The sequence below is a fragment of the Mytilus galloprovincialis genome, chromosome 5 (assembly GCF_965363235.1).
Source record: "Mytilus galloprovincialis chromosome 5, xbMytGall1.hap1.1, whole genome shotgun sequence".
Lineage (NCBI taxonomy): Eukaryota > Metazoa > Mollusca > Bivalvia > Mytilida > Mytilidae > Mytilus > Mytilus galloprovincialis.
Window position 1 is genome coordinate 1,538,770 of NC_134842.1, and position 25,605 is coordinate 1,564,374.

At 33.8% G+C, this 25,605-nt stretch overlaps 1 protein-coding gene and 1 long non-coding RNA gene across 2 annotated transcripts in view; both read left to right on the plus strand.

Annotated features, from left to right (window-relative positions):
* The window catches only part of LOC143076948 (uncharacterized), a 34,949-nt gene extending 34,083 nt beyond the window's left edge, over nucleotides 1-866 (plus strand). Inside the window, exons 6-7 of the mRNA XM_076252844.1 lie at nucleotides 309-406; nucleotides 859-866. Of these exons, the coding sequence (XP_076108959.1) occupies nucleotides 309-406; nucleotides 859-866 (106 nt within the window). The remainder of the gene's footprint in view (nucleotides 1-308; nucleotides 407-858) is intronic.
* Nucleotides 867-5,475: 4,609 nt separating this feature from the next.
* Nucleotides 5,476-24,091, plus strand: LOC143074943 (uncharacterized). The gene is made up of 3 exons (XR_012978190.1): nucleotides 5,476-5,528; nucleotides 9,243-9,293; nucleotides 23,801-24,091. It is a non-coding gene; the product is annotated as an uncharacterized LOC143074943 (long non-coding RNA).
* Nucleotides 24,092-25,605: the final 1,514 nt, after the last annotated feature.

Below are 25,605 nucleotides of genomic sequence, written 5' to 3' on the forward strand. Positions count from 1 at the left end.
AATTTTAGTATATTGAAGGACTTTTTGTCTTATTTTAAAAATATGCTTTAAATTGTAAAAATATTCGAATTAGCTCTCGCCGCGATATAGCCTTTTTGTGCTAATGCGGCGTAAAGCAACCAACAATCAATCAATCTATTGATTAGGAGTCTTCTTAAATTAAGTGATAAGTGATATGGGGAATTTTGTTAGGCTCCCAACACATTTGATCAGTTTATTTTGAATCAAATTCAGAGATTATATTGATTTTACCTTTAGAACTAATTGGTCATTCATAATCATGACCATAATTTTGTTTTAAATTTCAGTGCTGGTATTATAGTTGGAGTTTTCGTTCTAGTAGCAGTGGCGCTTGCAGTTAGTTTGTTAGTTTGTCGATTTTGTAAACAAAAAAGAAACAGCCAAGGTATTTTAAAAATGTGTAAAATTCAAATCAACACAGTAATTTAAAAAGTAAAAACTCAAAAATACTGAACTCCGAGGAAAATTCAAAAAGGGAAGTCCAAAATCAAAAGGCAAATATCAAAAGTCCAAACACATCAAACGAATGGATAACAACTGTCAGATTCCTGACTTGGTACAGGCATTTTCTAATGTAGATAATGGTGGATTGAACCTGGTGTTATAGCTAAACCTCTCATTTGTATGACAGTCGTTTTTGAGCATTTTGAGTAGCTCAATAACATTATAGGTGTTAAACAAACATGTTCTGTTATGTCATTTTGTGGTATTTACGGCATACCAAATACCAACACATTGTTGGCTGCGTTGTCCATCAATACGAACAAAACGCGCCGATGAAGTTCTTTTTTTTGTGACTTTTTGTCAGATTTCTCCTGATTACACACTTCTTTACAGCAAGATGAAAGGAAATTTTATAATATGACGACACTCGTTTTTATTTTCGACGGTGAACGATATTTTGATCCTATTTCAGAAAAATTATAATTTATAGTTATTGCACGACGTTGAGATTCCCTTTACTTACCTGGTCAAAGAGATCATATTTAAACTTAGATGTTTTGCATAAAACACATGAAAAGCTCACAAATTGTAAGTGTTGTCATTTGAAGAATGGAAGTTGGTTCTTTAAATTGCATGAATATCTTTCAATTAGTTTAATTCAGTTTTGTCAGCAACTGCTAGTACTTCTTTTTTTAGTAAAATTATCGTTTTGCTTAATAACTGACTTTTTTAAGCTGAGTTTTTTTTCTGAGAGTTTTGCTGTGCGTTCAATGATTCTACATTGGATAAAGGTAAAGGGGAAGGTTTGAGATCTCTGAAAATATATTTTACCCAGGCCCTTTATGTGTCTGTCCCTAGTCAGCAGCCTTTGGAACTTGTAGTATGTTCGTTTATCTTTTTTTTGTAAATTTATATGTTTCGGAGTTGAGTGTGACGTCCAGTTTTACTGAACTAGCCCTTATCTTTGTATAGAGGCAATCTGTAACACTCCTCCAAATGCAGGATGTTCTGTTCTGTTTGGGTAACTTGCTAGTTAAAATTATTGCGATTATAACCCTGTCGAATTTTTCGCAGTAATAAAAACGTTGCAATTATTTCTGATAAACTGATGTCGGCGAGATAAAACTCATAACAGAGTGTGATAGTGACCCAATACCATATGAATGGTGTCAGTTAATTCCATATGGGTTTACAGCGAGGAATTTACTGACCCCATGAATATCATATTAGGTCTCCAACGCTATGTAACGTATAATATAACATCGATATGAAACCCTGGCAATCTCAACATAAGACCTTATCGATACTACTTTTTATTAATTATAAAACAATTTCGAATTCTTTTTTGTTTTAATGATTAAGCCAATTGACTCGAGGTCAATAAACATTAATGACGTCATTGCACTAATTTACTAACACCCCATGAAATTGAATTTGAAAATCAGAAAACAGAAGAACAAATTTCACCCACCCGGAAATTAATAAATACGTAAAGTGTGGAACTTACTTAATTGAGATAGAAACAATTATATAGAAATTATCTGTGAAATAAGTTCCACTGGAACTCTGTTCCTTGGATCAGAAAATCCTCATTTTTTCCAAATTTCAAAGTTTTGTAACAGCAAATTTATAAAAATTACCATATGATTGATATTCATGTCAACACCAAAGTGCTGACTACTGGGCTGGTGATAACCTGCGGGACGAAACGTCAACCAGCAGTGGCACCGACCAAGTGGTGTTAATAGTTATCAAAGGTACCAGGATTATAACTAAATAGTTCAAACGCGCGTTTCGTTCACATAAGACTCATCAGTGACGCTCAGACTACTGGGCTGGTGATAACCTGAGGGACGAAACGTCAACCAGCAGTGGTACCGAGCAAGTTGTGTAAATAGTTATTACTATTCAGTAATATGTACCAAGTCAGGAATATGGTCATTGTTATATTATAGTTCGTTTCTGTGTGTATTACATTATAACGTTGTGTCGTTTGTTTTCTCTTATTTTTGAGTGTAAATTCACATTGCGATAAGACGTGTCACGGTACTTGTCTATCCCAAATTTATGTATTTGGTTTTGATGTTATATATATATGTTATATTTGTTATTCTCGTGGGATTTTGTCTATATGTGTTACATTTTAGTGTTATGTCGTTGTTCTCCTCTTATATTTAATGCGTTTCCCTCGGTTTTAGTTTGTTATCCCGATTTTGTTTTTTGTCCATGGATTTATGAGTTTTGAACAGCGGTATACTACTGTTGCCTTTATTAAAGGTACCAGGATTATAACTAAATAGTTCAGACGCGCGTTTCGTTCACATAAGACTCATCAGTGACGCTCAGATCAAAATAGTTATAAAACCAAACAAGTACAAAGTTGAATAGCATTGAAGACCAAAAATTCTAAAATATGTGCCAGATACGGCTTTAGTAATTCTATTCCTGGGATAGAAAAATCCTTAGTTTTTCGAAATTTTTGTAACAGCAAAGGAGTAAAACCAGTAAGACCCCTTTTTGGCCCAAAAATTAAAGCAGTTTTACAAAATTGTTAAAAATATGTTTAACCCCGCCACATTATTTATGTATGTGCCTGTCCCAAGTCAGGAGCCTGTAATTCAGTGGATGTCGTTTGTTTATGTGCTAAATATTTGTTTGTCGTTCATTTTTTTTTATTATATAAATAAGGCCGTTAGTTTTCTCGTTTCAATTGTTTTGCATTGTCTTATCGGGGCCTTTTATAGCTGACTATGCGGTATGGCTTTGCTCATTGTTGAAGGCCGTACGGTGGCCTATAGTTGTTAATGTTTGTGTCATTTTGGTCTTTTTGTGGGTAGTTGTCTCATTGGCAATCATACCACATCTTCTTTTTTTATATTTTAATTATTTATTGTAAAGTAGAATGCTTTTGCTACAATAATATGAGCTGTTTGTTTCAATACAATGCATAAATATCGGGTACTAGCATCATTCAGTCATGCTAAATTACTTAAATCTTCACAATTGTAGCATTTAAGTTAAATTTTAGACGGTTTCCGTCTTAAATGAAAGTGGCCGCATTCGTGTTATTCTTAATATTGAAATGTAAGTTGTATTTGATGATAATATATAACATATATAAAGCTTGAGGATGAACACAGATGCGGCCACTTTCATTTTTTACAAAAACCATCTGAAAAGTGACATATTTTGACATATGTGATAAATTTTTCGTATCTAAGCTTAAATCGAAGCGTTTTCTTCGACTAAATCAGTTAAAATCTCACACATCAACTATTTGAATCAACTGAAATAGATACTTAAGTGTCTAAAAGTGTCAAAAATCTTTCGTAAGACTAACCTGAAATCTGAGGCCTTTATAACCACATGATTAATAATATGCCAACACCGAAATACTGACTACTGGACTTGTGATAACATCGGGGACGAAACGTCCACCAGTAGTTGCATCGACCCAGTGGTTTAAATAGTTATCAAAGGTACCAGGATTATAATCTAATACGCCAGACGCGCGTTTCATCTACATATGACTCACCAGTGACGCTCAGATCAAAGTACTACAAACAAGTACAAAGTGGAAGAGCATTGAGCATACGGCTAAGGTTATATAGTCCTGTGATAAGAAAATACTTATTTTTGTAACAGCATATTTATGAAAAGGACCATATAACTGATATATAGTAAATAGTAAATAGTTATCAAAGGTTACAGGATTATAATTTAATACTCCAGACGCGCGTTTCGTTTACATAAGACTCATCAGTGACGCTCATATCAAAATAGTTATAAATCCAAAAAAAGTACGAAGTTGAAGAGCATTGTGGATCCAAATTACAAAAAGTTGTGCCAAATGCGGCTAATGTTATCTATTCCTGTGTTCTGATTACCCTGGTTGAAGATCTTCCTTGTACCTCTATATCACGACTGCATCTACATATTAACTAAATGTCTTCATAATATTAGGATAGATTGAGAGATCACAGAGTTCTCACATTTTCCCTGTTCCCTTTGTCTTGAAATTTTGACATTGTTTAGCTGAAAACTGACAATCTAAGCCCTTCGTAGATATCGAAAATCCTTTTCATACAATCTTTAGATACAAATGCTTATGCTTCCATTAAACTCATCGAAATTAAAAGACCAGGGGGGTCCTACCGTCATTTAAGCGGTCTCCGTTAGGTTTTAACTATATATTTTGAATGTCCTTTTGGCTCTGTGGGCCCTCCGTAAACATCAAAGACCAGACGTGTTCCAAAATTCCTTTTAGTCACATTTGTTTCTACATATTTTCACTATACATTTTGTATATCTAAATATCCGTTAGACCCTACCTAAACATAAAAGACACAAATTGTATCCAAATTACTTTTAGTCACGCTTGTATCTATATATTAACTAACTGTCTGCATAATATTAAGAAGATTGAGAGAGCAGGGGTATTTTACCATTGCCCAGTGCCCTTTGTCTGGAAATTATGCCATTTTTTAGTTGAAAAGTGACAATCTAAGCCCTCCGTAGATATTGAAGATAATATTATTCTGGGAAATCCTTTCCATACAATCTTTATATATAATTAGCGTATGATTACGTTAAATTGGATTGACATTAAAAGAACAGGGTGTTTCATCGTCATGCAAGTGGTCTCCGGTAGAGAAGTGTTATAAAAAGTAAAATCACAAAAATACTGTACTCCGAGGAAAAATTCAAAACGGAAAGTCCCTAATCAAATGGCAAAATCAAATGATAAAACACATCAAACGAATAGACAGCAAATGTCATATATCTGACTTGGTACAAAGTAAAAAGTGATCAGATCTCAAAAACTAATGCATAGATTTGTGTGGTAAATTGATATTTTATTTATAGATTAATGTCCCGTGTAATGATGTAACATTTTAAGAGAGTCAAGGACTATGTTTTTTGGAAAACATCAGTCAACTGATGCTCTTTTTGGAAAAAAATATCACTTAACGTCTCTATAAAATTAACGACGTAATTTTTTTCACTTTCAGATGCATCCCAAATTGACCGAAATGAAGCCGCCGAGCAACATAGAAATACAGGTAAAAACGCATTAAAGAATAAAACAGGTTAAATATATATGATGTGTTTATTTAATATACTATTCTGTTATTTATGTAGTATTGCGATGAACATCTGTTTATACCTTGTGTAAGATGTTAAATGTATAATCATAGACTTTTTTGTAATGCAATAAGTCCGAAGTCAGATAAGGTTACAAATAAAACTAAACAAAATGACAATAATATGCCAGGGACACCCTCTCCGTGTTCAAAATATACATGAAATATTAGTCACTGTACCTTGTCTGTTCTAGGAATTCTAACCCTGAGTTTTGTTATCCGCTACATGTCAAGAAATCTCTGTTCAAATCGCCGATGAACCCCTATTGCACCCATTAGAAGATAAACATTTGATTCCATTAACTGAAATTGATTTATGACCTACATGTACGTGTCGTTAAGAACACGATCATAATATAACAAATGGTCAATATATAAAATTCTCCATGTAATTTTCCTTATTGGATTTTTGCATGCCCTTTATTGTAAATATTGACGCAATTTATACTTTATCATGTCTTACTCGGACTATTAAACCGGAGTAGCATATAGTTGAGTGTTAAGTAAATCAAACATAATATCATAATTATGTTTTGTAATGATCCAAATTATTTGAATGACCGGCACTAGTAACTGAAATTCTCCCTCTTTCCATACGGGGGTGAGTTGCTTTTATTTGAAATATCTCTGACACTCGAAAAATCAAATGAGATTTTCCAGATTCTTGATAACAAGTGCTTGAGTTTGTATATTACACGTCAGTTGGGAAATATGAGACATATCATTGACTCATTCTTTTTTTTTTACTAAATCACTAACATAAAACACGGTAGAACATTTTCATAATAAAGAATTGGAGTAGAGGTTCAGGAGGGGGTATCTGGGGTCTGAACCCCTTTTTATTTGACAATCAAAGCCTTTGAAAGGAGACATATATTGGAACAACCCTTTTGACTTAGGCACTGTTGAACAGCCCCCCCCCCCCACCCCCCCCCCCCTTTACCCCCAAATGGCTGGATCCGTCAAACATAAGTTTCAATAATAAATGGGAAATAAATAATGTTTAAAAACTCCCGTGTAAAGATAAAAACCGTAAGGTTCGAGCTATCTGTGGGACGAATTGACCCGTAGGTCAAGGGCGCTACCAAAGAATGTGCTATTATTTGAACTTCGAAAAATGAGGAAATGAGCTAAGACTTGCTTCCAAAATCAACTATGGCCTGTACATTAATGCTATGGTAACATTTATTATTTATAAAGCTGTTTTGCGTAATATTTTATTGAATGATTCCGCACAATAATGTGGCCGTCGTTGCAATCAACACCGTCACTGAGCGGTAAAATACAAACGGAAATCTGCCGAAATGTGCAGTTTCATTCTATTATCAAATGACCAATTAATGAGTGAGTCCGATCCTTCGCCCCATCTTGTCAAATCTCTTTCCAATTTATGTGTCAATTCAACTCCTAGCAAATATATTGTGTTTCTTTCAAATATTAAAGCTCTTTCATAGCTGAAATCTCTTTCCAGGAGCTGAATATATCTTAAATATCTCATCTTTCGAGGATAAGCTTATTTTTGCATTGGTACTGCAGCCATCTTGGATGCTTTAATCATATGATTAAAATTTAATACACCTCAAAGAGGTGGATTAAGTTAAACGACAGTTTTAGCCTTTTTAACGCAGCGTTAAATTTAAAGACAAGTTGAACAACACACTAATCATATGATTAAATTTAATAGAATGATTCAGAAATTTTAACGACGCGTTAGCACTAACGACAAGTTGAACAACAGACCCCAGATCTCAAAAACTAATGCATAGATTTGTGTGGTAAATTGATATTTTATATCATCTTCAATATCTGGGCGTTATGTATTCGGGTTTCGTTTTCTGTAATTAGTTAATACTTCAGTTTCGTTATGTATATCTCTTTCATATTCATTTGATAAAATTTACTGTTTGCAATAGCATAAATTGTTCTATATAATAAGAATGTTCTTATCCCGGGCATAAAAACAATGCCGTATTTGGCAAAACCTTTTCAACTTTTGATCTTCAGTGCTGTACAACTTTGTACTTTTTTCACTCTCGATCTTTTATATCTAGGCTTCACTGGTGAGTCGCTTTTGGCGTATTGAATTTTAAACCTGATGCTTTTTGTTATCTATTAATCATGTTTTTCTTTGTCTAATATGTTCTCCTATTTATTTGTAGTGTAGTCCTGTAGTATTATGTTGTCATTTCAATGTTAAATTTAACTTTGCCATTAAAGTGCGAGGTTTGGCATGCCACAAAATCAGGTTCAACCCATCACTTTTATTCCCCTTTAAAAGTGTCCTGTACCAAGTCAGGAAGATGGCCATTGTTATATTATTGTTCGTTTCTGTGTGTGTTGCATTTTAACGTTGAGTCGTTTGTGTTTTCTCTTATTTTTGAGATATTGAGATAAAATGTGGCACGGTACTTGTCTATCCCAAATTCATGTATTTGGTTTTGATGTTATATTAGTTATTCTCGTGGTGTTTTGTCTGATGCTTGGTCCGTTTCTGTGTGTGTTGCGTTTCGGTGTTGTGTCGTTGTTCTCCTCTTATATTTAATGCGTTTCCCTCGGTTTTAGTTTGTTACCCTGATTTTGTTTTTTGTCCATGGATTTATGAGTTTTGAACAGCGGTATACAACTGTTGCCTTTATTTATTAATAGATTCATGTCCTGTGTAATGATGTAACATTTTAAGAGAGTCCGGGACTATGTTTTTCGGAAAACATGAGTCAACTGATGCTCTTTTTGGAAAAATATCACTTTGGTTATGTAAATCATCATACTTTGAACGACAAAATTATTTCATTTATTAATATTACTTTTAATTATGGATCTTGACATACTATGAATGACAAAACTATTTTATTCAATTATACTACTTTTTCTGTTAAGTCTGTTTTTTTATGATATAAATTTGACGTGAAACTGTACTTATGTATCCCGTCATACTTTGATCCACACAATTATTTTATTTATTATTATTACTTTATGTTAAGTCTGTGTTTGTTATATCTACTTTACGTGACTCTGCATGTAGGTATGCCGTCATACTTTGAACGACAAAATTATTTTTATGTCTACCTGTGCGAATTTCAAACGTGCAATTTTACACCAGTACTGAAAACCTTCTATCCTTTACGGGTAGACTTTACATAGATAAATCAAGTCGTATAACAAAAGCAAAATGAGTATGTTAAATTTGATGTATGCTTTTTTGTGCTTCTTCGTTACATTTGTTGGTTTTATAGTGATATTAAGATGATAACACAATATTGACTGCTGTACCCCTTTTTTTGACATTTTCACTCTTTGAGTATGTTTGTTTTGTTAATACATCGTTGACAATGTAATGGAATTAGACGCGACTGTCATAAAAGTGGGAGACTTAGCTAGCTACAAAACCAGGTTCAATCCACCATTTTCTACATTAGAAAATGCCTGTACCAAGTCAGGAATATATGCCAGTTGTTATCCATTCGTTTGATGTGTTTGGACTTTTGATTTTGCCTTTTGATTTCTGATTTTTCTTTTTGAATTTCCTCGGAGTTCAATATTTTTGTGTTTTTACTTTTTTTTTTAACGTGGATGTAAGCTAAACGACGTAATTGCATGCGTCAGTGAAGTCTTTAGGTTTTTTTTCACTTTCAGATGCCTCCCAAATTGACCAAAATGAAGCCGCTGAGCAACATAAAGATACAGGTAAAAACGCATTAAAGAATGAAACAGGTTAAATATATGAGCCAGTCCATGCGAAAAGGTACAAAAACGAAAAATTTACGAAATTCTAAAAAGTGTGCATAATTATTGGTAGTAGACTTGTGATTTATAAAACACATTTACTTTTCCCCATATCATCAAGCTGTGAGCTACACGCACCTGCAAGTGCTGAGACCCCCCCCCCCTTAGTTTTATCAAGATTTTCAATGAATTATTTCATAAATTTCAATCATTTTCAAAGTAAGGTTTAAGTGGCTTGATTTGCCAATTGATAATGTTAACCCCGGTAGCAGTGGGGATAAGGCTCTCGCTTACGATGCTGATATCAATGCAATTAAACCGGGCAATGGCTCGAATCCCGTGCAACTGAGGTTGATTTATATAATATTAAATAACTTAAATTTCAATTTCTAAAACACAATTTGTCATAGTTTTTGTATTTCCCCTCATGTGTTAATGTTGTCTTACTTTCTTTGAACCTGTAGAACTGACTGAAATTATTGACTTTTGTCTCTGTAGTATCGTATTTGTTTAAGTTTCTGGTCGGTATAGCATTGGTCGGGGGGACAAATGATTTTACACTTGCGCCCATACAAAAAATTCAGATATTTCTACGTCTTTTTCTGTTTTGATTGACAAATTCGGGTTAGAATTGACAATCTTATGAATGTTTACATTAATGTAAATTTTTTTTCGGATAAAATCGTTTTTCAAAAATACTATACCAATCTTTGATAACGTGTCCTGTAAAGTTTATCAAAAGGACTTTTTGTACCTTTTCGCATGGGCTGACTCAGACCATTTTCAAAATCACAAAAAAAAACAAAAAAAATCGAAATTGACAAAAAGCAATGAAATATCGAAATAATTATAACACTTTATATCCGACGTTATAATTTAATGCAAATTTGGACATATAATTATCCCTAGCAACTAAAAATCTCCCCTTAGCAACCATACACCAATCAGCAAAAAGTCCATATTCCCAATATTTTAGCATCGGTTTGAAGATTCAAATGGATTCGGCATCTATCAAAACATCTAGTTTGCAAAAAACACATCAAAAATATGTTGATGTTTTAAAAAAGTTATAGCGAAATCACTAATTTTCTACACATAGGCCTTTCTTGGTACTTTCGCCGATACCACCTATAATTGAGCCAGTCCATGCGAAAAGGTACAAAAACGAAAAATTTACGAAATTCTAAAAAGTGTGCATAATTATTGGTAGTAGACTTGTGATCTATAAAACACATTTACTTTTCCCCATATCATCAAGCTGTGAGCTACACGCACCTGCAAGTGCTGAGACCCCCCCCCCCTTAGTTTTATCAAGATTTTTAATGAATTATTTCATAAATTTCAATCATTTTCATAGTAAGGTTTAAGTGACTTGATTTGCCAATTGATAATATTAACCCCGGTAGCAGTGGGGATAAGGCTCTTGCTTACAATCCTGATATCAATGCAATTAAACCGTGCAATGGTTCGAATCCCGTGCAACTAAGGTTGATTTATATAATATTAAATAACTTAAATTTCAATTTCTAAAACACAAGTTGTCATAGTTTTTGTATTTCCCCTCATGTGTTAATGTTGTCTTACTTTCTTTGAACCTGTAGAACTGACTGAAATTATTGACTTTTGTCTCTGTAGTATCGTATTTGTTTAAGTTTCTGGTCGGTATAGCATTAGTCGGGGGGACAAATGATTTTACACTTGCGCCCATACAAAAATTTCAGATATTTCTACGTCTTTTTCTGTTTTGATTGACAAATTCGGGATAGAATTGACAATCTTATTGTAATGTCAAAGATAAGCTGAACCTGAGTTGTTACTATCTTTTATTTCAGACCTCCAGAGAGGGTAAAAAACTGAAAATATACAAAAATGAATCTAATAAGCACAATGTTCACAATCAACAAATTTCACAAAATAATAGTACAATTAGTATTAACAATGTTCTCCATACATTGAAAAATATGTCTTTCTTAAAAAACAACAAAAAATGATCAAAAAATGCCATAAAATTACATTTTGAATAACAAATTGATAACACGAAAAGTGTTCCATACACACACTGTTTTAAGAAAAAACGTACACCAAAATATATGGCTCTAATGGCGTTCCATACAAAAAATATTTTGACAAACTGACAGAGTAAAATCAAAAATCGCAAATTAAGAAGCTTAAAATGACTGAGAATTGTGTATAATAAATGCAGGAATAAAAATAACTATCAAATAAACATCGGAATGCTTAATTTAACATGTAAAATACAAAATAACTGTGACGTGAGATATGACTCCTGAGAATCGTTTGAAATCACAATTTAAATCCAAAGGACTGACCTTAGACTTTAAATACGTATATCGGACATACAAATAAAGGTTATACACTACAGTTTAACAGAAAACTCACCCTGTGGAGGGTTGAATACCATAAAAAAAGTTTGTTTGGCTTTGCCGCTGTTGCCGATTGGCAGACATCATAATAAAATTCAACATAATGACGGAACAGATCCGTAAATTTCCGGAGTGTGACAATACACTTATGAATGTTTACATTAATGTAATTTTTTTTCGGATAAAATCGTTTTTCAAAAATACTATACCAAACTTTGATAACGTGTCCTGTAAAGTTTACCAAAATGACTTTTTGTACCCTTTCGCATGGACTGGCTCATATATTAATTTTTGGTTGATAAATATAACAGCTATGGTAATTACTTTTTATAGTAAAAGTAAACAATAAAGACAGCAGTATACCGCACAAAGAGAACTTTGAAAATCGTAAAAATCGAACCAGCAAGAGGCAGACAGGTGACAGATTGCAAACCTATAGTCCCCTTCGACTTCGTCGGTAATGGACTAAAAAACTTTACAATTAACCCATGTCATGTAATAAGCTAAGCTATTACTTACACATAATCAGAATCCCATGTGGTGCTATTGTCCAATTTCAAAATACATGTTTGGTGATACTCGAACTTCGTTCCATTTTAATATTAGTCAATGTCATACATTCTTTAATTATTTGACACTAATACTAAATACAATACCAGCAATACGTTTCATATAATACAGAATGCAAAAATAAAAGAACGCCGCTTTGATAAAACAGAAACAAATAGTTTTGATTAAATATCACAGCCAATGTTCTCCTTTCAGTAAGATTTCTTAGAAAGCTTAACCAAAAATATCAATTATGACAAACAAACAGTCAAGGCTATTTCCTATAATATTTGCAGGATAACGGGATAAACATTTATTTATCTAACTGATAGCTTCCCATTACCCTCAGCAAGTCATAAAAACACCAGACTTAACACAATATTATCTCATTTATATTATACAATAATAGTTTGGCAACAAAATCAATATACATATAAAAAAAGAAGATGTTGTTATGATTGTCAAAGAGACATCTTTCCTCAACAGACCAAATGAAACAGAAGTTAACCATATAATGGTGTAAATTAAGGATATGTTGTATGAATGCCAAAGAAAACTCTATCCAGCAGTGTATAAACAAAGCGGATTTAAACAACAGCGTTAGTTTCAAATAAAACAATGATGACATTAGGTAAACGGTATACATTTGTTGCTAAAGAATAAAAAGTTTAAATCAAGATGGACATGGATGTAGATTGGTTCCTCAACAACTACCGTTACTGTCAGTGTCTAAATCAGGTAGATATGAGGCATCCAAAACTGACTTCGTAAATCTGGGACTGTTGATTGAGGTATTTTGGAGTCAGTGTAATCCTATGTACCAAAGTACACTGGATACGTGGGCACAACATCCAACAATTCTGGCTCCAACCTTGCAAGTACAGTACCATCCACTTATTTCACCGTCTAATGTATACTGTACAAATACATTGTGGGTAGCACTGTTACTGAACCGAGACTGCAATTTGATTTTAATCAAGTTCTCCTTGATCTTACAAACATACAGCTGATATACGCTGTCCTCACCAATATGCTCTCTAACATATGAAGGGGATTGTTTTAATTGGTATATCCCCATCGTTATCTGGCGGAGTTTTTCCTCGGATAAGACCGGGAAATCTTTTAGATGATCCGCTGATGATCCATCAACTAGTGTATATATTACCCTTTTATTTATCAATCCCTCCTTTTCAACAATCGCTTGAACTAAATGTCCTTTCTTGCTTTTATCAAGCATTGCCTCAGCTATCTTGATATCATTTGAATTTGAGCTGGCAATTGCAGGTCAATATTTGTTACACACTGCACATACTAACCGTAACAATTCTCCGATGAAAGGGATGTTAATGTTCGAAACAACCTTGTCAAAAAATTGGCATTGTTTCAGCCTACCATTAACACTTTCTACGATCCACCTGACTTTTGTTACCTTCCCTTTCATGAATGAGACATACCGAATTAGGCTATTTACCGGATATGATATCACATAAGCAACACGACGGAAGCCACATGTGGAGCAGGATCTGCTTACCCTTCCGGAGCACCTGAGATCACCCCTAGTTTTTGGTGGGGTTCGTGTTGTTTATTCTTTGGTTTTTTTATGTTGTGTCATGTGTACTATTGTTTGTCTGTTTGTCTTTTTTATTTTTAGCCATGGAGTTGTCAGTTTGTTTAGATTTATGAGTTTGACTGTCCCTTTGGTATCTTTCGTCCCTCTTTTACTAGTCTACTATTATTTGCCTCGAACAGATCTTACATTAGATTGACGTATTGTAGTAGTGTAAGTTGACAAATCCTCGAACTGCTGCTTTGTTTACCCAGTCAAGTTATAATAATCATCGTCTGTTAGTCTAGATGGATTATCAAAATCCAAAATAGAGGATTTTGACATAGTAAGCCGGACATTTTCTAAAAGAGCTACAATTTCGGTACGGCTGAAGAAAGATTTAGTGTATTTAGCTTTCAGGATCATCAGTGATACTTGAGAAAAATGAAGTTCTTGAAGATGAGACGTGCAACATCTTGCTTTAGAGTCAACAAATATTGCGTTTTGTATAAATGATTGTGTTCTTGCTTTTAAAACCTCGGTTACACCTTACCGGATAGCACGAACGGACGCCTAACAGGTGAAAATAAAAGTTGTCCGTTGACAAAATTGTTATCCTTTTAGGCGTCCGTTGATGTACTGACCGAATTAAACGGACGTGTAACGGATATGGACGGACGTCTAACGGATAACAAAAGACGTCTAACGGACATGAACGGATTGAAAAAAAGTTATCCTTTAGGCATCCGTTCGAGCTATCCGGTAAGGTGTGTCCGAGGCTATACGAAAAAATCAAAGGCGACCATTATAATACATGTAAATCGCATTAATATTCAAAATGTTTCTGTGTAACTGGTTTTGGTTTGGTCTTCAAAATTCCGCCAAAGGGCAGTGTCTGGCCTGAATAAGAGCTGTTGATTGTGAAGACGTGCTTATACTCTAAGATCGATTAGGAACAATAAGAATTCATTAACCTTACGAAATCTGACATACCAATAATTGGCATTTCTGACGCGAAATTTTCAATTGGCATTTATCCGTTTCAGATCCGTTCATCATCCGTTTTATCTGTTATATGTCCGGTAGGAGTCCGTTTCTCATCCGTTCAACATCCGTTTTATCCGTAAAACGTCCGATTGAAGTCCGTTGGTGAGTTTATCTGCCAGACCACCAACAGATGTATAACGGACACGTAACGGATACAAAGCGTTAACGAAACGGACGAGTACCGTACAAAAAGGACGCATAACGGACGTTCAACGAACATTTTATCCGTTGGACGTCCGTTTAAAGTTTTGAAATGCTCAAAATGTTCCACCGGACAGAACGGACGTCGACGAATAAAACGTACGCTTAACGGACATGCAACGGATATGGACGGACGTCTAACGGATAAGAACGGACGTCTAACGGACATGACCGGATTGAAAAAAGTTATCCGTTAGGCGTCCGTTCGAGCTATCCGTTAAGGTGTGACCGAGGCTTTTATTGCATCCATTTTTGCAACACGCTATAAAACACGATTTTACATTTCTAGCGATAGACTTTACATCTCCAGCGCTTGACTATACACCTTCAGTGCTACACTTTATATCTTCAGCGCTAGACTTTACATTTTTAGCGCTGGACTTTACATCTCCAGTGCTGTACTTTACATTTCAAGCGCTTGACTTTACATCTCAAGCGCTATAATTTGCATATCTCCAGCGCTAGATTTTACCCATCTCCAGCGCTAGACTTTACATCTCCAGCGCTAGACTTTAAATCTCCAGCGCTGGACTTTAGATCTCCAGCGCTGAACTTTACATTTCCAGCGCTAGACTTTACATCTTCAGCGCTGGACTTTACATCTCCAACGCTATTCTTTACATCTCTAGCGATAGACTTTAAAAGACACTTTACAATATGTGTGAGACCAAGAGGGCTCCGTATGTTTCTAATATGTTTTATTTAGTTTAAATAAATTATATAATTTTAACCATCAAATCAAAAGACTCTACAGTATGTTCCACTCCATAACATGTTAGAAGTTCTAGTTTCTGGTTTATCATGGGGATAAGGCTTTCATCAATTATACACTCCCTACCAACTTCACAAAGAATACACACACGATGGTCTTGAAGTATGGGTTTTAGGTACAAAGGTTTTTTTTATCATCTTAGAAACATGTTATAGTGTTTTTTTATTTGTCGTTGTAAAGTATAACTTTTACTGTTAGCCTTATTTTTGTTATTTTCATTGGCAGTTTTTCAGAACTAATACATCCCGTTATTGTTCTATGATAAAATGCTTGTATTCTTTTCTCTCGTTTTTGCGTAAGTGCTTTGCCAATATGATTTAAGTTTTTCTTTGGTGACATATATGTGTCAGTAATTATGAAAAAAAGCTACACAATGTTGACTGCGTTACCCCTTTTTGACATTTTTACCTTTTGTTTCTGTTTGTTTTGTTCACACATTGTTGTCAATATATAAATTTAATGCAACTGTAATACAAGTGAGAAGGATAGCTAGCTATGGTGCATGTTTTTATCCACCATTTAAAATTCAGAAAGTGCATGTTGCCGAGACGATATGAAATGTGCAGTGGAATAAATTGCTTCATATAAAGTTCGACGATTTGGGATTCGGGAGTTCGACGATAACGTTTTACCAATAGCATTATTATATCCATATCATATAACTAACGAATGTTTGCTAATAACTACGTTTTAATCCAATATTTACAATATATACAATCATTTCGTATTACAATTTCACAACATTGTTTTCGAAGTTAACTTATCGCATGATAAAGACGATCTGTTTACGTCTGAACATTAGACATAAAATTTCACGCTAATTTAACCTGATTCCCAGAGAATAATAAAAACAAAGTAATTAAATCAAATCGCCACAGCTGCACGTGCAGACGATTTTACTTGAACTCTAAATGACTAGACTGACCTACTGAAGGTGTCATAAAATTAAGGAATATCGTTAAGATTAACCATTAACTTTCTACACAGTAAAAAATTCTTTGGAAAATACTGTTATCTTTAATTAATCTTAGCAGACGAAAATGTAGCTCTATTTCAACATAATTATATTTAAAATTATCGATAAAAATAAACTTGCACAATTATAAGTGCAATTAATAAAAACCGATTTCTACTCTATTAAAAATCCTAACTATAAACAATCATACTAATAAAAACTAAAAAGCTTTTCTCTTCAATTCATTCTCCCCTCTTGATTGCTCTAAGCCAATCAAACAAACAGTAATTAAACGATATAAAACTGTCTTTGATCTAAGTTCAAATTATCAAATCTAAAACTATTTCAAAATATTAAAATGTCTAAATTGAAATGAAATTATATGTCCTCATTACTCTAATTATTTATCACTGTCATTTTCGGAGGTTTGGCTCTCTAACGAACACAGTTTTGTTATTGGGCTTATTTATACAGTTTGTCCAAGTGAAACATTTGCAACGCGTGCTTGTCCATTTTTGCCAGGGAAAACTTCAATTATTCTGCCAAGCGGCCAATGTCCTCTCGGAACGTTCGGATTCATCACAAGCACAATATCATCGATTTTCATGTCCCTTTTCATTTTAGTCCACTTGTCACGTTTGTTAAGTCCCGGCAACCATTCCCTAATCCAACGTTTCCAAAAATGTCTAATTAGTTCCTGTATTCTTCTCCATCGTTTTCTCGGGTTAAAATCACTAATATCAACGGTTTCTGGAGCGAAATGACCACCTAATTGTCCGTGCAAGAAGTGGTTCGGTGTTAAAGGTGTGTAACGGAGATGCGCAGCTGTGTAATAATCTCCCTTTGCTAAACACGGAATGACGCAAAATGAACTATTTCACTGTCAGAGAAAGGAATGACAAAGTGCATATTTAGATATATTATATGGTAATGATTTGGAAGACGTTTCATCAAACTTACTGGATATTTAAGAGAAGATTTTGCCGTTCTCATGGAGGAATTATACCGTTTGAAATTGACTTGTAACAAGTATAGATTTATTAAAGAAATATTCTGCACTGGGTCTCAAATTGACCACTTGGATTTATCATTAATGTCTTTGTAAAGTATGGAAAAACGTTAATTTCTATTGGAAACCATCTATTTTAATGGATCTAGATTTCAAAATAGCACATTATTGTATTTTCACAAATTCTAAACTTATGACTATAAAACTTATAAATTACAATGTATGTGATGTATGTGAAAAGGAAGTAGAAAATATCACTCATTTATTTCTATTATGTTCTGAATTAGTAGAATTTCATCTGTTTATGCAACAGAAGTTGTCAGTTTTATTTGATAATGTTGATTCTGACAAAATTGATAATTTAGTGTATGAAGAGGTATTTATGTTTGGTTTATTTGGATCTATCAAAGGCGTAAATGTAAGTTTTGTCAATTTCATGTTATCTGTAGCGAGATATTGTATCTTCAGAAGAAGGAGTTTACTTAAAAATTTAAACAGTAATGTTGATCTTATTAGACTATTTAAATACACTGTAAAACATTATATAACTTACCTGTATGAATATTTGTGTGATGCAAAATGTATGAGAAATGTTTTTGAGAAACACTTTTTAAAAAATAATATTCTGGTACAAGAAACCGAAGGTGTCATAACATTTAATTTCTAATTATTGTGCTGATTATATATATGTGATTATACTTAAAACATTGCTTTGTGATAATTTTGTGTAATATGTAATATATCTGTTGTATATATATGTTGAAGAATTGAATAAAGATAAAAAAAAAAAATCATTAATGTGCTTTACATCTTTTATAACATGGGTTTATCATTAATCCGACCGCTGAGTTTGCCTGTCTTATCCAAATCTATGTTTTGATATTGGTAATTTAAAAATAAATTATAGTTTATACATATTTTGATAAATTCCTTGGGATGAACTTCCCCTGGTTTGTTTCATAATGATAAGGTCAGCTTGTTAGCTTGTCAGCTTGGCAGTTTTGTTTTAATTAAGAGATTAAGGGATAGGTATTAGATCATAGATAGGAAACAGCTTGATGACAGCATGAGTGTAATCAGAGTGTAATTCACCTGTCAGGGCTCTACTGCAGGTTCTTAAAATTGCATAATTTAGACAATTTACTTTTTAATTAATTTAAAATTGTTTTGAGTAGGTAGTGTTTTTCATATGGTTATTTTTATTTGTTTTATTGTAAGTTTTAACGAGTAGCCCCCTAGAAAGCCAAATGATACATTTATTATTATTTTCATATGTATTCAGTATAATAGATTTAGAAATGATTGTGAATATGATATTAGTATACTGTGTATACAATAGTGTCTTAGTATATTAGTTTGTTAATAAAAATTAGAATAGTTATTATATAGTTTTGGGTATGATATCAAGTATCCAGTACGGCAGGATAAATGTTCCATCCTAGTTGAACATTTCCTTTTCTACTTTACACAGTGTAGATACTATTCTGTACGCTATCCGGAAGTCGCGATTTTCGAAGCGATGATTTCCAACTAGCTAACAGGACGGTTTTGCCTACGGTAACTTTTCTCATCATTTGTTTACTCCTATATCTACAAAGTGCTTTGAACATCTTCAAGGTATATATAGCAGCATACATATGAGTAACTGTAACAAAAACATGCATTAGAATATAAAATATACGTGTGCATCACATCAATCTGGTAGAAAAAAGTGAAATCGATGGACAATTTTGCTCTCGTAGTACAAAGCAAATAATCTTTTATTGCAAATATTTGCATCAGTTTACAGTTAAATATATACTGTTTCAATATCCTTTTCGTACTTAAGTAGAATATTCGTATTTCCCATAAAAAAAATATGTTTTCCTTGAGGATCCCAAAATAAATTACTGTACGATCAGTCTAGAACTGACTGTATTCTCGAAGCGATTTCAGATTTTTTGACTGTATGACCAGTCGTGATTTTGAAGAAAAAACAACAGCAATTTGAAGGTATATACGTGTATATGTGATATTATGAACTATCCAGGGAACTATAACGTGTAATTACTTTCATCAGACAATACAAATATATTTCTGATGAATTGTTTAGACGACAAAATAATTGTATTTTTGTTCCATCAGTCTTGTTTAAAATCTAATGCCTAAAAAGTAATACATGATTCTCTTGTGGACTTTATAATAGTGTATCGTTACAGTTATCTGTTTAGCTATTACATTTTTAAAGATTATTTACACCGTCCGCCGTTGACCAATTGATGATAACATAAATCAAGCTTGTCTTTTAAAATAACAAACAAAGGATAAAGACAGCTTTGCGTAGGGGGATAATTCATGTGATATAATTTTGGTAAGTTTACAGAAATAGAAGGTCCATAATGCATTAATCGAGTAAAAATGGAGCAATTTCAGAAAACTTTAATGATTGGTTTAGGAGGTGTTGGAAATACCTGATGGGTGCCCCATATAATGTAATGTTCAAGTCCGTATCTTATATAAAGTAACCCCATACAAGATTTTTACTAAAATTCGAAATAGACGGTACACAATACAGTCATTATCATTTATGATAAGGAATCCGAATAAGATTAATTAATAGTTACATCAGTGATTCAAAAAAAGGGGACCCGGCAGTTTGAAACCCTTTTTAACTATCAATTCATTTGTATGGGAACATATATTTGGAATCCCCTTTTCGCCTGGATTTGACCCCTCTCCATTTAAAAATGGCCGGAACCCCCAATGTATATTAAGTGGTTTATGAGGAGATGCGCTTACAAAACCGGCGAAACATATTATATCGGTCCAACGGACGAACGGAAAGACGGACTTCTTTATCACTATAACCCCCGCTTGACAAAGTGGTGAACAATAGACACAAAATACAGTTTTCTCGTTTGAATTGTTTTACATTGTCTTATCGAGGCCTTTTATAGCTCACTATTCGGTATGGGCTTTGCTCATTGTTGAAGGCCGTACGGTGACCTATAGTTGTTAATGTCTGTGTCATTTTATATTTTTATATAGCTCTACATCTTAAACAAAGTGAAGGAACTGTGATCAATTATAGGCTACAGTACGGCCTCGAATGTGTGTAAATACATGCATTTTTATATAACAACTAAATCTGTGTGTTTGTACAATTTTAAGTATAACGGAGGACATTTCTGAAACTTATATACTAGTATACATCAAACCTTCCTTTTCTTTTAGCAACATTTAAATATCCTTATACTTAATGTAGTAAGTCGAGTACACCCTATCAAGCTAAAACATGTTTCATAAGTTTTCAGGATGTGAATGTATTGAAATATATTTGTGTTATTTAGAAAAATGCCACCCTTTTAATGTATCGTAAATAACTTTGAAATCACCACTAGAATACAGTGACATAAAGACTGATCATACAGTTTTAAAATAAACAAGCGAGACTGATCGTACAGTGAGAAATTCAAACAAGTGTAATTTTCTTATTTCTGGCTTCAAAGATCTGGTTGAAACTTTTACCACCACTTGAAATATACTTCATTGAGTTCATTAAGTCTGGTTTTTACGTTAATTTGTACACTACGAGGGCAAAAAGATTGTTTTTAGGTTCGCCGACTGATTTTTCTTAGTGATGCACTTGAAAATCTCTTGATTAAAGCAAAGACACGAGTATTGAATGTGCGGAATTTAATTCTAAACCATTTGAGTATATCGATGTCGGCTGAATTAATCATTAAGCAATGTACAGATGATCAACTTACCGTTTAATTCAGTATACCCATCAAATTTAAAATGTGATCCAAAAAGTTCTCGCTTCGAAAATCGCGACTTCCGGATAGCGTACAGAATAGTATCTACACTGTGCTCTAAGTATCTATAGTTGTATAGATAAATGTGGTATGATTCATGAGACTAGTTATTGTCTATAAGGACACATCAACTGTTCTTGTGGTATGGTATATGAGACTGGTTAGGTTTTGGGTGGAGACTTCTAATTGTTTTATGTGGTATGGTACATGAGACTTATTAATGTACTTTAGAAGACATTTACATTTCTATGTGGTATGGTATATAAGAATTGGTAGCATTTATTAGGAGACATCTATTGTTTCTTGTGGTATGGTATATGAGACTTGTTAGTGTTCTTTAGAAGACATCTACTGTTTTATTGGTATGGTATATTAGACTCGTCAGTGTTCAAGGAGACTTCTACTGTTCTGACAGTTAAAGGTATAAACACTGCTTTAATGTAATTTTATATGGAGTATTTTTTAATAAAGTATCTGAACATCTGTATTGGGTCTCATTTGCCAGAGCTCAGTTGCAGCGGGACGAACCATTAATCGACAAGAGGGAACGGTGACGCATAGCCACCCGACCCTCCTGTTACAGGTGTATTATCTTTCGGATCGGCAGACTGGTACGTAAGCGGTCTCGAATTAATCAGTGCTTCAGCTCCTAATATTGCATAAATAGCCCTTTCTGCCGATTTCATCATTGTCTCGTGAATACCACCAAAATGCGGAGCTAACGGTGGATTGAAATGCTACTTAATCCCTTGGTTACTAATTGAATTATGTATTTTATCCTTGCCGGGTTAACTTTTGTTGGCACAGTCGTGTCGCCATTGTTTAGGATGCGATGAAGTGTGAATTTCTCCGATTCGATTCGCTACAAACGGCTTGCACTCTCTACTCTTGCCTCTAATCCAATACAAAACGTTCATACTGTCTGACCAGCATGTCATGTTTTCCTCGGGCACTTCTAATGCGTGTTTAACTGAAAGTGCTAATCTTATTCCTAAAACTGCGGCCATTAACTCAAGTCTTGGAATGCTGACTGAAGTTAAAGGAGCAACTCTTGATTTTGCCGCTATTAATCTTCTAGATATCATTCCATTACTGATCCATAAGCCTCCTGAGAAGCGTCGCTGAATATGTGTACACTCGTTGAAACAATGTCATCGTCTAATTGCAAACATCTCGGTATTTTAATACAACATAGTTCATCAAGTTCACGGAACCACTCTCAAGTTTTTCGTCTAACTGGTCGTCCCAGTCTTGTCCTGCTGTCCACATCTCTTGTAGTAGTAGTTTTCCTCTTATTGTGTACGGCGCAATAAATCCTAACGGATCGAATAACGTAGCAACTTTGCTTAGAATGTTCCGTTTAGTAAATTTAAAGTCATCTGCCAGTGGGTTAGCTTTAAACGTGAATATGTCATTGTCTGCCTGCCATATAACTCCTAGAGTTTTCACTGACGGTAAATATCCCTCATCGAGATCGACTTGTGACGCGCGATCTTCTTCTGAAATGCATTGTAAAACTGCTTTTGAATTCGATAGCCATTTCCGTGCATACATCGCTGCCTTTGCCCATAACTGTGATAGCTGATGATAAAGTTCGATGCCTTGTTCATCGTTGATTACAGAGTGCATACTGTCGTCCATGTATGTAGATTTGAGAACTGTGTCGGCGGCTCGTTGATATGAATCTTTTGTCATTTCGGCATGTTTTCTAGAAACAAAGTGAGCTTGAATTGGAGACGAATTTACTCCAAAAACAACACTATTGAATTCATACTCTTCTGGTACCTGTTCAGTTTTCATTGCGCGCCATAAAAATCTGTGAAACGGTCTGTCGTCTGGTGCAATTTTAATTCTCAAATACATTTCGGCGATGTCACAAACAAGTGCAACGGGGTACTTTCTGAAGCGTGATAGTTCATCAAACAAATCCTGCTGTAACTTTGGACCTTGATGAATAGTGTCATTTAGCAAAATCCCCTGAAATTTTGCGGACGCATCAAATACAATCCTTGTTTTAGTAGTTTTCTTGTCAGGTCTAATTACCGGGAAATGCATTTGTTTGATGCTTTTGATGTTTCGATTTTGCCATTTGATTAGAGGCTTTCCATTTTGCATTTTCTTCTGAGAACGGTATTTTTGTTAATTTATTTTTGAATTGTTTGTTTCAATTGGATAAACAAACATTCTTTGATATATTTATTTTCACAGCCAAACCATCAGCACCATCAGGACCGTTATCAATTAGCAATATAACTGACAGTTCTGCATTCATAGAGTGGCAGGCACCTCAAAATGATGGTGGTGCTCTAGTTGAAGAATACCATATAGAATATCAACTAGTTGATGAGACAACATGGAAAACTTGTGAAATTGTAAAAAGCATGATTTATAAGTACTGCGTCAAAGATCTGAAGGAAGGTCAATCTTATAACTTTAAAGTCACAGCTAGCAACCGTTGTGGACCTGGAGCCTCCTTGCAATCCCTTCAACCGACAAAACTTATGGGTAAGTTTCAGTGCAGTAACGGGAATCCGTTATATAATTGTTAAGTTAATTTGGTGTTTATATTTCAATATAAAACGTTCACTGTTTAAAATTGTTAAAAGTTAAATATCAATCAGATAAGAAGAATTTATTTGCATGAGGTATTGAAATTTGAATAAGAAGCAGTTTACAATTTTTAGAAGTTTTAGTTCTGGTTTATCATGTGGATAAGGCTTTCATCAATTATACACTCCCTATCAGCTTCACAAAGAATACACACACGATGGTCTTGAAGTATGGATTTTAGGTACAAATTTTTTTTTATCATCTTAGAAACATGTTATAGTGTTTTTTTATTTGTCGTTGAAAAGTATAACTTTTACTGTTAGCCTTATTTTGGTTATATTCATTGGCAGTTTCTCAGAACTAATACATCCCGTTATTGTTCTATGGTAAAATACTTGTATTCTTTTCTCTCGTTTTTGCGTAAGTGCTTTGCCAATATGATTTAAGTTTTTCTTTGGTGACATATATGTGTCAGTTATTATGAAAAAAGCTACACAATGTTGACTGCGTTACCCCTTTTTGACATTTTTACCTTATGTGTCTGTTTGTTTTGTTCACACATTGTTGTCAATATATAAATTTAATGCAACTGTAATACAAATGAGAAGAATAGCTAGCTATGGTGCATGTGTTTATCCACCATTTAAAATTCAGAAAGCGCATGTACATACCAGAAATATGACAGTTCTTATCCATTTGTTTGATGCTTTTGAGGCGTATATGACAGTTCTTATCCATTTGTTTGATGCTTTTGAGGTGAATATGACAGTTCTTATCCATTTGTTTGATGCTTTTGAGGTGAATATGACAGTTCTTATCCATTTGTTTGATGCTTTTGAGGTGTATATGACAGTTCTTATCCATTTGTTTGATGCTTTTGAGGTGTATATGACAGTTCTTATCCATTTGTTTGATGCTTTTGAGGTGATTATGACAGTTCTTATCCATTTGTTTGATGCTTTTGAGGTGAATATGACAGTTCTTATCCATTTGTTTGATGCTTTTGAGGTGAATATGACAGTTCTTATCCATTTGTTTGATGCTTTTGAGGTGAATATGACAGTTCTTATCCATTTGTTTGATGCTTTTGAGGTGTATATGACAGTTCTTATCCATTTGTTTGATGCTTTTGAGGTGTATATGACAGTTCTTATCCATTTGTTTGATGCTTTTGAGGTGAATATGACAGTTCTTATCCATTTGTTTGATGCTTTTGATGTTTCGATTTTGCCATTTGATTTAAGGCTTTCCGTTTTGCATTATCTTCTGAGAACGGTATTTTTTTTTTATTTACTTTTTGACTTGTTTGTTTCAATTGAATAACCAGACATTTTTTGATATATTTAAGGGGGGGTTAGAGATTCAAATTAAGGAGGCTCGAGGGTATACAAATTTCAGAAAAAATTAAACATTTATTTTTCATTACAAATTTTATTTATTACCATTAGTACTTGTTGCTTTAT